This window comes from Mustela lutreola, chromosome 7 (genome assembly GCF_030435805.1).
Source record: "Mustela lutreola isolate mMusLut2 chromosome 7, mMusLut2.pri, whole genome shotgun sequence".
Classification (NCBI taxonomy): domain Eukaryota; kingdom Metazoa; phylum Chordata; class Mammalia; order Carnivora; family Mustelidae; genus Mustela; species Mustela lutreola.
Genome location: NC_081296.1, coordinates 52,427,927 through 52,442,808, shown reverse-complemented (window position 1 = coordinate 52,442,808; position 14,882 = coordinate 52,427,927). Strand labels below are relative to the sequence as shown.

General features: G+C 53.7%; 1 protein-coding gene across 4 annotated transcripts in view; it reads left to right on the top strand.

Moving 5' to 3' along the window:
* Positions 1-554: 554 nt before the first annotated feature.
* IGDCC4 (immunoglobulin superfamily DCC subclass member 4) overlaps positions 555-14,882 on the top strand; it is a 40,371-nt gene continuing 26,043 nt past the window's right edge. For all 4 annotated transcript variants that reach the window (XM_059180827.1, XM_059180825.1, XM_059180826.1 and 1 more), the window contains exons 1-3: positions 555-681; positions 9,916-10,260; positions 10,854-10,995. In XM_059180827.1, coding sequence (XP_059036810.1) covers positions 612-681; positions 9,916-10,260; positions 10,854-10,995 — 557 coding nt within the window. In that variant the 5' untranslated portion in view covers positions 555-611. The remainder of the gene's footprint in view (positions 682-9,915; positions 10,261-10,853; positions 10,996-14,882) is intronic.

Genomic DNA, 14,882 nt, shown 5'->3' with positions numbered 1-14,882 from the left:
GTCTCCTGGAGCAGCCTGTGCAGTAACGAGGACTCAGGCCAGGATTTGGGCTATAACGGACTGGGCTCGAATGGCAAGATGGGCCCGCGGGGCAGAGACCTTGACTCTGCCTCCCCTGAGCCTGGAACCGAGATGGAGGAGACCCTGAAGCAGCGACGGGGAGATGAAAAGGACAGACCGAGGCAGAAAGAGACCTAGAGACAGGGAGTCCAAGGGACAAACAGACCCATAAACCAGCGGCCCAGCTGAGGCCCAAGGCGACCCGGAGAGGGCGAGGCACCGGGGCGCAGACCCCGGCGGAGCAGAGCCCCGCGCCGCGCGGGGTCACGGTGCGCGGGGCCCGGGTCCCCGGCCCGCCCGGCGGCCGCACTCGCTGGGCGCCCCCGCCCCGGCTGCTCGCCCAAGATGGCGATGGAGGGGCGGGCGAGGCGGCGGCAGCCCCGGCCCCCGCGCCGGCCCTCGCTCAGGCCCGGGCCCCCGAGGCCGCGCCCCCGCCCGCGGCGCCGCGCCTCTCCGGGCCACTGACGCCCGGCGCGCCCTCCCCCGGCGGCGGCGGCCGTGGCGCGGGGAGGCGGCGGCGGCGGCTACGGCGGCGGCCGGAGCCGGGCCCCATGGCGCGGGGGGACGCCGGCCGCGGCGGTGGGCTCGTGGCGCTGACCTTCTGCCTGCTGGCCGCGCGCGGTAAGGGCGGGCGCCGCGGCAGTGGCGCGAGCGGCTGCGGCTTGTCGGTGCGCCCGCGCCCCGGGGCTGAGCCGGGCTACGGGGCTGGCGTGCGTCCCGGGTCCCGAGCGAGTGCGGGGCCGCGGGGCTAGAGCGGCCCGTCCCCGTGATGCCTGCGCTTTGGGGTCTGCGAGCTGTGGCCGGGGGTGGGGGGTGGGGGCTGCTGCGGCACGCACTTGGCCGCAGGGGGTGTGTGTCCTTGGTTTGCGGAGTCGTGAGTGTGAGTGTGTGTGCGCGCGCGCTCGGAGGGTGGGGACGGGGGGCTTCTGCGGGCGTACGTGTCCGCAGTGCGTGTCACGGTCGCGCCGTGGCATCGTGGGGCCGTGGCTTCGGGGTTGGTGGCTTGCACCGGGCGGGCTCTCTTGCCCGCGCGTGTCCCTGGGTTGAGTGCGTGAAAGAGGAGGGGTGTGGGGGGGTGTGTGTCAGCACCTCCATTTGTGTCGAGATCGTGTGTAATTGTGTTTATGGGTCTGAGCTAATATTTGGCCTTGGCTTTTGGGGAGTGTCCTTGCCCGTGGTTGGGGAGGACTGGGCAGGCGATTCAGGATTGACTGGGGGTAGAGGTGATAAAACACTCAACTTTGCCCAGTGGGTGTGGTCCCTGGGGCTGGTTGGGGCAGGGGGTTGGGTGGTTAGTGTCGCTCCCCCAACCCGTGGCTCGGAGCGGGCTGGGGGAGGGGGGCAGGAAACCAGTTGCTTTCGTGGACTTGTCCAACACTTGCTCTCGGGATGGGACGCGTGTCACTCCTGACCCACCCACCAGGGACAGGTCAGGAAAGCGTTGCCCAGGTCAGCAAGGCCTCCTTCCAGCCCCCCACCCCAGTGCCGGGCTGGGGTGGAGGTAAGAGAGTTATCCACTCTGGAGAAAGGGCCGGGACTGGGGTGACGGAATCCCAGTGCTCTGTGCCTAAGGCTCCTCTTCCACTCCAGCTCTCTCGCTTTCCGTGCTGTGTGCGTTTAGGGGACGGCCCCTGGGGAAGGTAGGTGGCAGGGCTGGGGAGGGGGATGGGCTGCCCGCTTTGTTCGCTTAGTTCTTGCCTTCCCTGCCGAGGGGGGAGCTGAGGATGTGTCCGGGGCGAGTCGGGGAGGGACTTGGAGGTGGGGGTGGGGAGGGGGATTTCTCTCCAGCTGCTGCGGCTTTCCAGAGAGACTCAGCCAGGCCACGTGGGAGGGAGGCAGGGACGGCGTTGAGGGGAAGGAGCCTCCGTCTGGCCGGCCCAGGCCCATCTCCAGGAAACCCAAACAGCGGGTGGGAAAGTGCCGGGAAATGCTCGGACCCCTATTCTCCGGACAAAGACACGCCCCTCTCCAGCCCTGGCTCAAGTCTAGGGATTGTCAGGTGAAGGGGGCGGGGAAGTGAGGGAGAGGCCTCAGCCCTCCAGGAGCCCAGGGGATTAAGGAATAGTTGTGCCTACCCTCTTAACGCTCTTCCAGGAGCTCCAGGAACGGGCTCAGAGTCACCCAGCCTAGTGGGATGAGGGCTAATAACTACTCTCTATCATTATAGTATACCGGTGGGGCCTCCTGCAGGGGGCTCAGTTTGCCTCTGAGACCTGGCCTCTCCCTGCTCTTGAGTGCACAAGGCAGGGGCAGGGCCCTGAGCTGGGGCTCCCTGGGCAGCAGTATGCATGGCTAAAGCAACTAGGCTACTCGCTCTCAGTCTCCCAAACCCGTTGAGTGTGCAAAGCTTAACAGGCCTAGAGACAGTCCTATAGCATTCTGACTAGCCATCCTAATCTGGACCAAGGTCATTCATTCATTCATTCGTTCAACAAATATTTACTGAGCTCCCTTTTTGATTTAGCATGTGCCTGGTGCCTGGAATATAGTAAATACGGAGGCAGACCTTGCCCCTAACGCAGAGCTTGCAGTGTGGTGTGGGGGAGACTGACAGAGGGTTTGGAAAAGTCAGGAAAGGCATCTTTAGGAAGTGATGAATAATTGAGCTCAGTGCAGAGGGTCAGCTAGCCCTGCAGGAGAGCCATATGAACCACATGTATAGGTGCTCCAAGGTGACTTCATTTAGACCAGTGAATGCAGCTAACTCTGACTGGAGTTTAGAGCACAGGGTGAGAGTGGGAGAGGTTGGAGCTGGATAGGACAGAGCCCATAGAGTGTCAAAGTGAAGGGTGAAGGGGCTTCTGAAAGGCCTGATAAGCCCCACCAAAGTTTCTGCCTGAAAGCTCCCCACTGTGAGTCCTTGGCAAGTTTGTTTATTTGTTTTTAAGATTTTATTTATTTTTTTGACAGAGAGAAATCACAAGTAGGCAAAGAGGCAGGCAGAGAGAGAGAGAGAGAGAGAGGGAAGCAGACTCCCCGCCTAGCAGAGAGCCCAACATGGCGCTTGATCCCAGGACCCCGAGACCATGACCCCAGCCCAAGGCAGAGGCCAAACCCACTGAGCCACCCAGGCGCCCCCCTTGGCAAGTTTTAAGGTCAGTTTTGCATCAGCTCACTGCAGCCAGTGTGGAGAATCAGTTGGGCAGGGCTGGAGGCAGGAAGCTCCAGATTCCTGGGAGGCTGTTGTAGTATTCCAGAAGAGAGGATGGTGGCAACAAGCATCATGGCAGTTGGTGTGGCCAGGGTAGCTGGCTTCTAGAGGTATTTAGGAAGTAGAATCAGTAGGATCTGAGGATAGACTGAGTTTGCAGGCCGACAGGGAGGGGGAGGTCCAGAATAATAGACACTTCAGCAACCTGAACTGGGCAGAATACAGGGCTGGTGTCCCCCAACGCTGTTCCAGCCAGGGACCGGGAACTGGGGAGATTTATAGGAATGGGACTCCTGTCTGGGGGTAGTGGTAGAATGCTGAGTGCTGGGGTTTTTTGTTTTGTTTTTTAAGACTTTTGTTTATTTGACAGAGAGAGAGAGATCACAAGTAGGCAGAGAGGCAGGCAGAGAGAGAGAGAGAGAGGGAAGCAGGCTCCCTGCTGAGCAGAGAGCCTGATGCAGGGCTTGATCCCAGGACCCTGAGATCATGACCTGAGCCAAAGGCTGAGGCTTAACCCACTGAGCCACCCAGGTACCCCTGCTGAGTGCTGGTTTTTATCAGTGCAAGATGTGGGGCTCTCCCCTCCACTGAATCAGAATTGGGGGTGGTGGTGCCAGAGATCTGTTACATAGGAAGGCTCACAGAACATGACAGCTGCTTTCTCCTCACCAGGAAAGTTCCTTCACCCCCATCTCTTTCTCGGCCTAGAAACTCAGAGACCCACCTCAGTTGGCGTGGCCCTCTCTGATTCCATCTCCAGGTTAGGAACCAGGTCAAACAAGTTTCTCTTAACAGTGAATTTTTTCCAGAAGTTATCTGACTTTTAGGTAGTTTCATGGCCCAATTCATCATGTGTTGTGTGTAAATTACCAGTTCCTTTCTCCTAAAGGTAACTTTTTCAAGTTAAGCTCTCTCACAATTAGAGTGTCATCCAATGTCAGCACTGAAGGGAACTTAGAAATATTTTTTTTTAATTTTAAGTTTTATTTTAATTCTACTTACTTAACGTATGTGGTAAAATTGGTTACAGATGTAGACTTTAGTGATTCGCCACCTTACATATAAAGCTCAGTGCTCATCGCAAGTGTCTCCTTAATGCCCATCATCTACTTAGCCCATCCCTCACCCAACTCCCTAGAAATAATTTTAACATGAACCCATTTTCCAGATGAGAAAACTGAGTGACATCCCAAAGTTGCATGGCTAGGGACTGAGCTGGGACTGGAACCAGTCTCTTGGCTTCTGGAGCCATACCTTTCCTGGATTTGATACACAAATACCCAAGTTTGGTCTCTCTGCACCCCCTCCCCCTCACATGAGAAGTTACCAGCTTTGTGCTTGGCCTCCCTCAGTTGGTGTGTCTGAGTCTGGGCTCTGGAATTCACCCTTCTGCGCTTCTCCCCATCCGCTACCTTCTGTTCGGCCTCCACGGTTTCTGAGGTACAGCAACCAGACTTGACACAGAATTCCAGATGTTGAACAGATGTCATTGCCAGGTGGGCTTGGGGGGCTCCCAGCTCCCTGGAGGATGGGGAGAGGGGAGGAGGAGTAAGAGCAGCTTTGATGGAGGAGGACCCCAGCCCTAGCCTGGTGGGAGGAGCGTGCTAGGAGCTGGGGTTGGGAAGAAAACCCAAGAGATAATGTTCTGGCCCTGACATGCAGAGAAATAGAATCCTTGTATTCTGGGCTAGGTGGGCTGTTCGTTACTCACTGCTGAGGCTATGCCCTCAGGATTTGAGGGGCTTTCGGGTCACTGAGGTCAGAGAAGCAGAGGCGCAGTAAGCTCTGTTTCAGATGCAGACCTGAGCATGTGAGCTGGTGCAGAGCTAAGACTTCTGGATGGTTCGATAAGAGGCTCATTACCTTGTCATATAGTTTGGAGGACAAAGTTCCAGCAACTAATCAGAGCATACAGGGAGAGAAAGGTGGGCACAAAAGAAAGCTATTTTGAATCATATGAGCCATATGGCAGGAGAACAGGTGAGGTAGTGAGCTTCCTAGTCCTGGTAATGTGGAAGTACAGCGTTTTTTTCAGTGTGAGTTTGCTGTTCTGTCCCTGTGCTTTTTAAGCATTTCGTCAAGTGTCTGCTAGTTGCCAGATAGGCAGTTTCCACATGTATTATTCCCAACACATCCAGCCCTTAAGGGAGTTCCTGTAATTTTTACAGATAAGGAAATTGAGGCTTGGAAAAGTCTCCACGTGTCTACTTACGTGTTCAAAGAATATTTATTGAGCACCTACTGTATACCAGGCACTGTTTCTGGGACTAGAGATTTAGAAAGCTGACTAGGATATGATGCTGAGTTTGTTGCCTGATAGGGGAGAAAAGAAAGTGTAAAACCTCAAGTAATAACTGCAGTGGCCAAGGTGCCGCGGGTCCTATGGGACAGAAAAAGGAGAAGCAACTCAATCAGACCCTGGGATGGCATAGCTACTGTGGGGAGAGGGAGCAGCAGAAACAATATATGGAACAGCAGTGAGCTCTCAGAGAGCTGAAAGTGGTTTGGTCCAGTGGGGACAGAGGCACGCAGGGATCAGGAGGTAGGCAGGAGCTGAGTGTGGCTTTGCTGTCAAGTCCACTGAGGCTGGGCCTCACAGGAGCACAGATGAAGGGAACTGTACAGCCTTCCCGGTGTCCCAGGCAACTGTCCCAAGCTCTCCTTCCAGCTGTTGGTGGGAGGGGATCAGTGTGTGGTAAGGGAGGTGGCCAAGGTGGGGGGTGGGGGAAGGAGTCTTCCCCTCCCCCACCCACTGGCCCCTTTCCTGAGAGTTTACTGGAAAATGGGACCCTGGCTCACACCAGGCCCCACTAACCCCACGAAACAGCATTGAGCGGGCCCTGGGGCTCAGCCGCAAATCTCCTCTCTGTCTGGGTTCTAATTGGCCTCATAAAATCTAATTTATCCTGTAAGTGGGTAAAATAATCTGTTAGGAAAGATTGAGAGATGGCCTCAAGGCCCCCAAGCATAGAAGCTCTGTGTCTCTGACAAGGTCTCACCAAGGAGCCTGAGGAGAAGGAATTGTCCCCATCGAGGCAGAAAGCTGGTGGGCAGCCAGAGTCCACTGTGTCTCCAGTCCTGGGAGGGACAGCTGAGAACTGCTTGTGGGAAGGGCTTTGGGGGTCAGCCATGGCAGTGGGCCGGGGGTGGCAGGAAAGGGGTGGCCGGGAAGCCACTGGACAAACAAGGTCCACTCCTCAGAGCATCACTTTTACGAAAAGATCTGGTGGTGTAGGAACCACATTTATGTTAAAGGAAACATTGCTATGTAATGGAGAAGAATGCAAAAATGTGCCAAAGGTTTAAAAATCAAAACATTTGGGGCATCAGCAAGGCTCCTACCTACGTTCCCCTCTGCTGCTGGGAGAATTTTGGCAAAAATGAGAATAGTGGAGACTTCTCCTTTTCAGACTGAGGAAACTGAGGCTGAAAGAGGACAAGTTGCAGGCCCAAGGCCATATAGCAAATGACCCAGGAGGACCCTGACCAAGGCTTGTCCCTCCACCGCCCAAACCCTATTGTCCATCTAGGCAAGAGGAGGGATGGCGAAGGGACCTGCAAAGTGGCTATGTGATAGGAAACATATAAAGCTTCCTGGGAGGGGGGAGTGGACAGGCAGGGGCGGCCTCACAGAGGGCTGGCACTGAAGCTGAGCCTGGGGGGCGGGGGAGGCGGGGCGGGGAGGAGGGCATGTCCTGGGCACAGAAGTTGGGCTGGACACTGAGGCAGAGAGAACCCTCTTTCTTACTCTAGAGCAACTTTCTTGTCAGTGCTGGATTCATCCCCAGAAGATCAAAGGATGGTTTTCCCACACTGTCTCCCAGGGAGAGGAGACCCCCACCCCTTTCTGGTCCTCAGTTTCCCCACTTACGTACAGTGAGGAATCCCCAGCTTCCAGGACATTTCCACCACCAGGGTCCTCTCCGAGGGGGACCCTGGTTCTCTGCACATCTACATCCTTGTTGGTTTCTCTGTGCTACCTTGTTGGGCGCTGGGCTCCTCAGAGGTGGGGAAGCCAGACATCTGCTGATCCATGAATATTCAGGAAGGGAATCGGAGCCTCCTCTGGGCTCCGCAGCCAGCCACTGGCCTCTCTGGCTGCCGTCCTGCCCGCCAGAGCCCAGGCTGCTGACATACCCAGCAGCTGCTCGGGCCCCAACTGTTCACATTGTTTGTTCAGCGCGGCAGGGGATTTTCCAGGCCCCGGACGTGCTGTGGGGGGCGGGGAGGCCGCCGGAGGGCTCAGGGATTCGTGTCATGTGGGGCTTTTCTCCCCTGAAGTGCAAACTGAGTGCTCAGCGGCTGGAACCAGGCAATTGGAAGCCGCTGGGCTGAGAGCCCGGGCTTGCCTCCCCGCTACCCTGTGTTTGAATCTTAGAATCGAGGGCCGCAGAGGTAGAAGGGACTGGTTGTTAGAACAGTAATTAGCATTGGTACAGTTTAAAAAAAAAAAAAAAAAAACTTGCATTAAAAAAAAAAAAGAAGAAGAACAAACAAACAAGCAAAAAACAACCCCAAACCCCAAATACTTGGACAGTCTCTGAAGTGCCTTTAAAGAATGAGCTCCGTCCCACGGTTGATGGCGCTGACATCCATTATCTTGTTTACTCCTCACACACAGGCACACAGGCTTGGTAGTGTCGCCTTCATTTTACAGATGTGGAAACTAAGGCCCAGAGAAGTTAAACAGCTGGTAGGTGGAGCAGCAAGATTGGAAACTAAATCTTCTGTCCCAAGGTCTAGGGCCCTTTGCACCACAACCAACAGCCCCGAGTGACATGAATGCCAGTTTGGTTTCCCCTATCAGAATGGAGACTGGGTGAGGACAAGGCCTGCCTTCTCCCTGCACCCATTAGTAATGCTGAGCCCAGGCAAGCAGTGGGAGGGGCAAGTAGAGCCTTCCCGATGAATTAAGAGAGGCAGAGGCCCAGTTTGGGCCCCCTTGGTCTCTCCATCCTTGGCAAGTAGTGTCAGAGCCTCGCTTCGGCTCTGGCCTCCGTATCTCGGCCAGCTGGGACTTCTCTTTGCCGCTCAGTCTTGTTTCTCTTCAGGAGTGCTGGGAAGAGAGCCTGGGGACAGACAAGGGTTCTAAGTGTGGGCACAGATATGTCCGGGTTTTGACAAGTGTGGCAGAAACTTGGGTGTGCGTGTTCAGGTGTGGAAGGTTGTGTATCTACTGTTTATACGTGAGTCTAGATGGTGTTCTGTAGGTTTGCTCAGGAATAGGTATATCCAGGTGTGACTATTCACTGAATCATCCTAACAGCATAGAATCTCACACATCACCTGATTCGTTTGAGTAAAACTAACGTTCAGAAGAAGTGACTGGCCCAAGGCCACACAGCCGGCCTGTGACAGAGCCAGGTCCAGAACTGAGCGGTTGCCTGATTCCCAACCCCTTTGGCTTTCTGCGTGCCCACCCAAGGCTGTCTGTCCAGACCTGTCTCATAGTAAGGATGTGCCACTGTACTCACCTCTGTCTTGGGTTCACTCTCAGATGTGCCATTCCGCCTTTAAGCAAAGTGTCAGGTCAGAAGATGAAAATGGACCTCGGACCATTGAGCTTGTATGGGACAGGAAGGCAGCAGGCCAGCCTTCTAGTCGACACAACTGGGGAAACAACCATTTCTCTGTGAATAATGGCGACTGGGCCTTGTCAACATGTTGGTTAAAATGAGAAGCATTGGCCTTTGTGTGTTTTTGCCTTGACCCTGGAATGAACTTCCCTTCCTCCATTTTCCCCTTACTCTTCCCTTGGTGGCAGGGGATAGCTTTGGAGCTGCAGGCCCTGCTGGGGCCCCTGGAGACAGGTTCTGGCTTGCTGAATGGCCTAGGAGAATCGAGCAGTAGGAAGGAGTGCTCAGCCCTGCCTGCCACCGGGGCACAGTAGGTTGAGTGATCGTGGTCAAGATGATCTGGAAGGTTCCAGGAAAGGAGGACCTTACTGAAAGCCAATTCTGTGCCAGGCCAGGCACTGTCCTGTGCTCTTTTCCTACCCTGCGTCTTAACAACAGCCCTGAAAGGAAGGAATTCCTGGGTCCTTTTAAACTGAGATACAGTTCACACACCACAGAACTCACCAGTGTACACAACAGTGGTTTTGTGTATGCTCACAAGGTTGTACAACCATCACCATGGTCTAGTTCCAGAACATTCCTATCACTCCAAAAAGAAACCTCATGTCCCTCGCTTCTAATTCTTCCCTCTCCCCAATCCCTGGCAGCCATTAACCTACTTTCTGTCTCTGTGGAGTTGCGTCTTCTGGACATTTCATAGGAATGAGATCATAGAATATGTATCATTTTGTGACTGGCTTCTTTCACTTAGTGTAAAGTTTTTTAAAGTTCTTCCATGAAGCAAGTATCAGTACTTCATTTCTTTTGATGGCTGAGTGAGATATTTATCCATTCACCAGGTGATGAGCCCTTGGGTTGTTTCTCGTTTTTGACTGTTACGAGGAAAGTTGTGAGGCACTGTGCTTTTTGGTGGATGAGGAAACTGGGAAGGTGAGCTCAGAGAAGAGTGGCAGACTGCCCAAGAGTACAGTGGGGAGGGGCAGAGCCGGGATCCAGACTCAGGTCTCTCCATGAGACCTGTTATTCTTTGAGTTGCCCCAGCCCCTGGGTGGGTGACTCAGGCTCTAGAGACTGGGGGAGGTGGGAGGACACATGCTGATGGCCCTGGGACCTGCCCTCTCTGTGCAGGGGAGCTGCTGTGGCCCCAGGAGACGACCGTGGAGCTGAGCTGTGGTGCGGGGCCACTGGAAGTGATCCTGGGCCCAGGGCAAACTGCAGTGCTGGCCTGTAGTCTGGGGGCTGCCGGACCCCCCACCAGCACCACATGGAGCAAGGACGGAGGCGCCCTGCCGGAGCACGACCACCTGCGCCTGCTGCCCAATGGCTCTCTGTGGCTGTCCCAGCCGCCCGCACCCGACGGCAGTGACGAGGCAGCCCCCAGCGTCTCAGAGGTCATTGAGGGCAGCTACTCTTGCCTGGCCCACGGCCCCCTGGGAGTGGTGGCCAGCCAGGCTGCAGTAGTCAAGCTCGCCAGTAAGTGCCTGCCTCGGGGGCCGAGCTGAGACCCAGGAGGCCTGGGGTGTGGGAAGTGGGATCCCCATTAAGTCATTGCACACAGGCCTGTCCCTTGAGCCCACTCCCCTTCCCGTGCCTCTCATCCTGCTCAGCAGGCCCCTTCCTGGTATGGCTACCTTCTTCCCACCTCTCCTCTTCGTGTTTCTCCCCCGGGAAGCCTGCCATAAAGGCTTGTTAGAGTGTGGGGCACAGGAGCAGACCCCCTCGGTGGTTCTCAAGAGGCACAGATGACCATGAAATCATTTTAGGCCAGGAGAAATGTCCATCTTACTGTGGTCTGAATCATGGTGACGTTAGGCGTGGGGCGCTGCAATTCATTCTGACCCAGCGTCTGACCAGTAATCACCACTTCTTATCCCCCTGCTGCCTTTTCAATTGTCTCTGTTGGCTGGAATTTGCCCTGCTTGTGTTTCTGTCCCCCGACTGCCCGTGTTTCTGCGTGTGCGTGCATGCACCGTGTGCGTGTGTGTACGTGTGTCTCACTGTGTGCGCCCCCCCCCCCTTCCCGTGCTCCTCTGTCCCTGCCTGTGTCTCGCCACCCTTGCCCCCAGCACTCGCAGGCTTCTCTCTGCACCCGGAGTCTCAGGTGGTGGAGGAGAATGGGACTGCTCGGTTTGAGTGCCACATTGAAGGGCTGCCAGCTCCCGTCATCACCTGGGAGAAGAACCAGGTCCCAGTGCCGGAGGAGCCTCGGTGAGTATCCTGTGGGGGAGTGGGGAGAGGGTCCCAGTAGGCTGGCCAGAGAGAGCCCCGTCATGTGCTCAGGAACCAGGATTCTTAGAGCCACAGTAGCTCCATTTGCCCGAACTGACTTAGCAGCCAACTGTGGCCTGGCTCTTCCCTCACTAAGGCCCCAAAGAGAAGCTGGGCAAGCAGTTTTGTTCCCTGCAAAGAATGCCAACCACGAAGCTACGGAGCTCAAATAGAGAGCAGTGGTAGGGTCCTTCAGAGCTTATCTGCCTTACTGAAGAGGAGACTGAGGGCCAGAGAGAAGATCTGTATTGTCCAAGGCCACAGGTGAGTCAGTGGCAGGAAGTTTGTTGTTCCTTCAGAGCAGAGCATGGAGGCTGCTGGGAGGCTTTCTGTCTGCAGGGTTCCTCCGGCAGCTCTACCCTGGAGGCAGAACCTCTCTTGTCTCTCGATGCCAACCCGTGGGGTGCAGCATCTGATACAGGGTTACGGAGGTCCTTCCTGTTTTACCCTCCTCCCTCTCCATAAAACAGTGGGTAGGTGCAGTGATCCCAGGGAAGAGTTTCTGGGGTCAAAGAGCAGCAGAAGCTAGACCCAGGACTTGACCCTTACTGTGGCCTCCTGGGAAGGCCCAGATGTACCTGCAGCACAAGTAGAAAGCAAGAGGCTTGTTTGCTTTTGTGGACTCGGAGCTGGTCTCACCACGCAGTTGTCACCCCTTGGATTCTTACATCTTTGGAGATGTGGCTCCAAGGCCTTTGCCAGCCCCCCGTCCCCCGAACCCTCTCCCCGGCCCAGTCCTCTGCCTCCATCTCTCGAGCTGTAGCTCCCAGCTCACCCGCTCTCGTCCTCTCCTGGTGCAGGTAGGGCTCCACGGGCTCAGAAACACTGGTTTGCAGGTCTCCCTGCCCTCAGACCAATCTGTCTTGAGTGTGTTGATCTGTCCCAGCTCCTCTTGATGAAGTTCTAGGATCTAGGTGAGGTTTGGTGGGCTGAGGCCCGGAGCTGATGACCAAGAAAGAATTCTTGAGACATCTTTGGTGCAAAATGGTGGTTTATTAAAGCATGGGGACAGGACCCATGGGCAGGAAGAGGTGCTGCTCCGGGTTGTGAGGGATGGCAGGTTATATACCTTGCAGTTGGGGGGGTGGTGAAGGGATGGGAGATTCTTGGTGGGGTGTTATGATCCTGCTATCATTTACATTCCCTTCTACCTCAGCCTCCTTCAGTTTATGGTGGGGAGGGAGACATTAGGGCTTCAGGAACTGAGAGTTATTTGCCTCTGGAAATTTGTGCTATTGATAAGGTAACCTCCCTGTTTGTAGATCTCTAGGACATCTATAGAGCAAGGGAGATTCCTGTTCTGCAGATTGTGATCCCTGCAAGTTAACTATTTATCGTTTTATGGCAGTCAGGGGTGCCTGAGGAATGCTACACATATTACGGAGGGGAGCAGGTAGGGAGGGGGTGCAAGGCGCCAGCTTTTGCTCTGTCTTCAGCCAGCCTCCTGCTCCCTCATCACTCTGACTTGTGCCCACATCTAGGTAGGGGGGAAGGTGTAGGGAAAAATTCTGGGTAGATAAGCTACAGGGCACATCCCTGCAACAGTTGTGAGGGAGGAAGCAGGTCAAGCTGCTGATTTGGATGATTGCTTGGCCTGTTGCCCCTCGCAGAGGCTCTCTCACTCAGCTTCATTCCCCCCATCTATAAAATTAAAAGAAAAGAAAAAAAAAATGAAAGGGTTGCATTAGATCACTGTTCTTTGGAAAACATTAGTCACTAAAGGTTCTTCTCGAGAAAAAGTATTCTGTGGTCAAATAACATAGGGAAAAACGCCTATAAAATCCCCTTCTTGGTGTTGACAAGGCTCTGAGAAGTCCTGTATGGAAAGCCTGTTAAACTTGTTGAAGCAAGCACTTCCTAGATTCATCTGCCCCACAGCCCCTTTTGCCACAACCCCGTTAACATCCCATGAATGAGCATTCTAGGGAGCGACCTTGGAAGTGCTGACCCAGCCTTTCTGGCGCTGACATTTTAACTTCTGTGCCTTGCAAATGTGGGCCCCTTGCTGCTGTCTGGGAGTTGCTGAGTGAGAGGGAGAGCCCCCTCCTGGTAGCCCCCAGAGAGAGTAGGAGAGAGCTGAGAAGTTGCTCCCTGTTGAAAGGCATGATAGGCCCCACTTAATGTGAGCTTTTTTTTTTCTCACTTAATCCTTCCTTTCATCCTTCAAGGCAGGTATTTCTTAATTTCCATATTTTCTTCTATTTACTTTTAGTTTATATCCTGGAAGATGCCTTTTTCACATTCACGTAAGCAAAACAGAAGAAACAGTCATCATCCACAGAAAGTCTCTGTTAGTTTTCATGTCTGTCCTCTGGAATTTTCCCCTGTATGTTTATAAATACCCTCTTTTAAAATTTGGATTATGTTGTACACAGAGGGTTTTTTTGTTTGTTTGTTTTTTGTTTTTTTTTTGCTTGTTTGTTTGTTTGTGGCATTCTTTAAAAAAAGATTTTACTTATTTATTTGACAGAGAGAAAGAGATCCCAAGTAGGCAGAGAGGTAGGCAGGGTGTGGGGGATGGGGGAGAAGCAGGCTCCCTGCTGAGCAGAGAGCCCCATGCAGTGCTTGATCCCAGGACCCTGAGATCATGCCTGAGTTGAAGGCAGAGGCTTAACCCACTGAGCCACCCAGGTGCCCCTGTTACTTGTTTTAAGTAAACTCCCAGTGTGGGGCTCGGACTCATGACTCCTAGATCAAGAGTCACCTGCTCTACCGACTGAGCCAGCCAGGTGCCCCTGTATGGGTTCTTTTTTTGCTCCATCACCTTTTTTCTAAAACATAAATGGGATTATAAAGCAACTTCTACTTTTTTTTTTTTTTTTCACTTCACATGTCATGAACCTCCTTCCAGGTCTATATACATAGTTACGGCAGATACGATTATCTGGATTGTTAAGTGAGAGACCCGGGGATCAGAGACAGAAGTAACTTGACCCAGGTCACACAGCTAGGAAACAGAGTGTGGGATGCCAGAGGCCTGGCACGAATGACACACAAATCTCTTGTGATTCGGTGGTTGGGGTAGGGAAGCTGCAGGGTCTGGAGAAGTTGATGCTACAGATGGGCTCAGAGGTCCACCAACTGTGGCTCTGTGTGGACACGTTACTTCCCCCAAAGTTTCCCAGCAAACAGTAGGGCTCTGTTATCTCCCTACATCTAGTTCAGGCTTCATTCTACGAAGCCACAGGCCTCTCCCAGAAGTCTGGAGCTGCCAGTTCCTGGGCTCTGAGAGTGCTGGCCCCCAAGTCCTCTGAAAAGTGATCCTTGGCTATAAATAAGCCAGGCTCACATGTCCCAGTACATTGTGTAGGGGAAATAAAAAAATGTCTTAAACAGCAACTTGATTATGCCCAAGGTATGTATTTTTACACAGGCCCAGATATAGGACATGTACAAATACGCTATTCATAAACTCAACCCAGTGGTTTGGAGACCGTGTGCCTTCTTGGGGACCGTGTGCACGTGCAGTTAATAAACACATCGTCAAGGTATGGGTGTGTATTTTCAGAACTGATGGTGAGGACTAGAGCCCAAGGCAATTCCCTGCTGCTTACACTAATGTCTAATGATAGGGGATAATTTTCCTTCCATGGGAACCAGTAATCAATGAGCACAATGTTTCCCACATCCCAGGCACTCACAAACCCCCTTTATAATTTTGGCCATTCCTGGGCCATTTATTCAATCACCTACTTAATACATTTCTTTAACTCAGCTCTCTTCCGTAACTTTAACACATGCTGAAAAGGAACATTATCTCACTGCAGTAAAATGGAAAACCAGCAACGCTTACCATAAATACAAGGTGGCCATAAAAATAAATACAT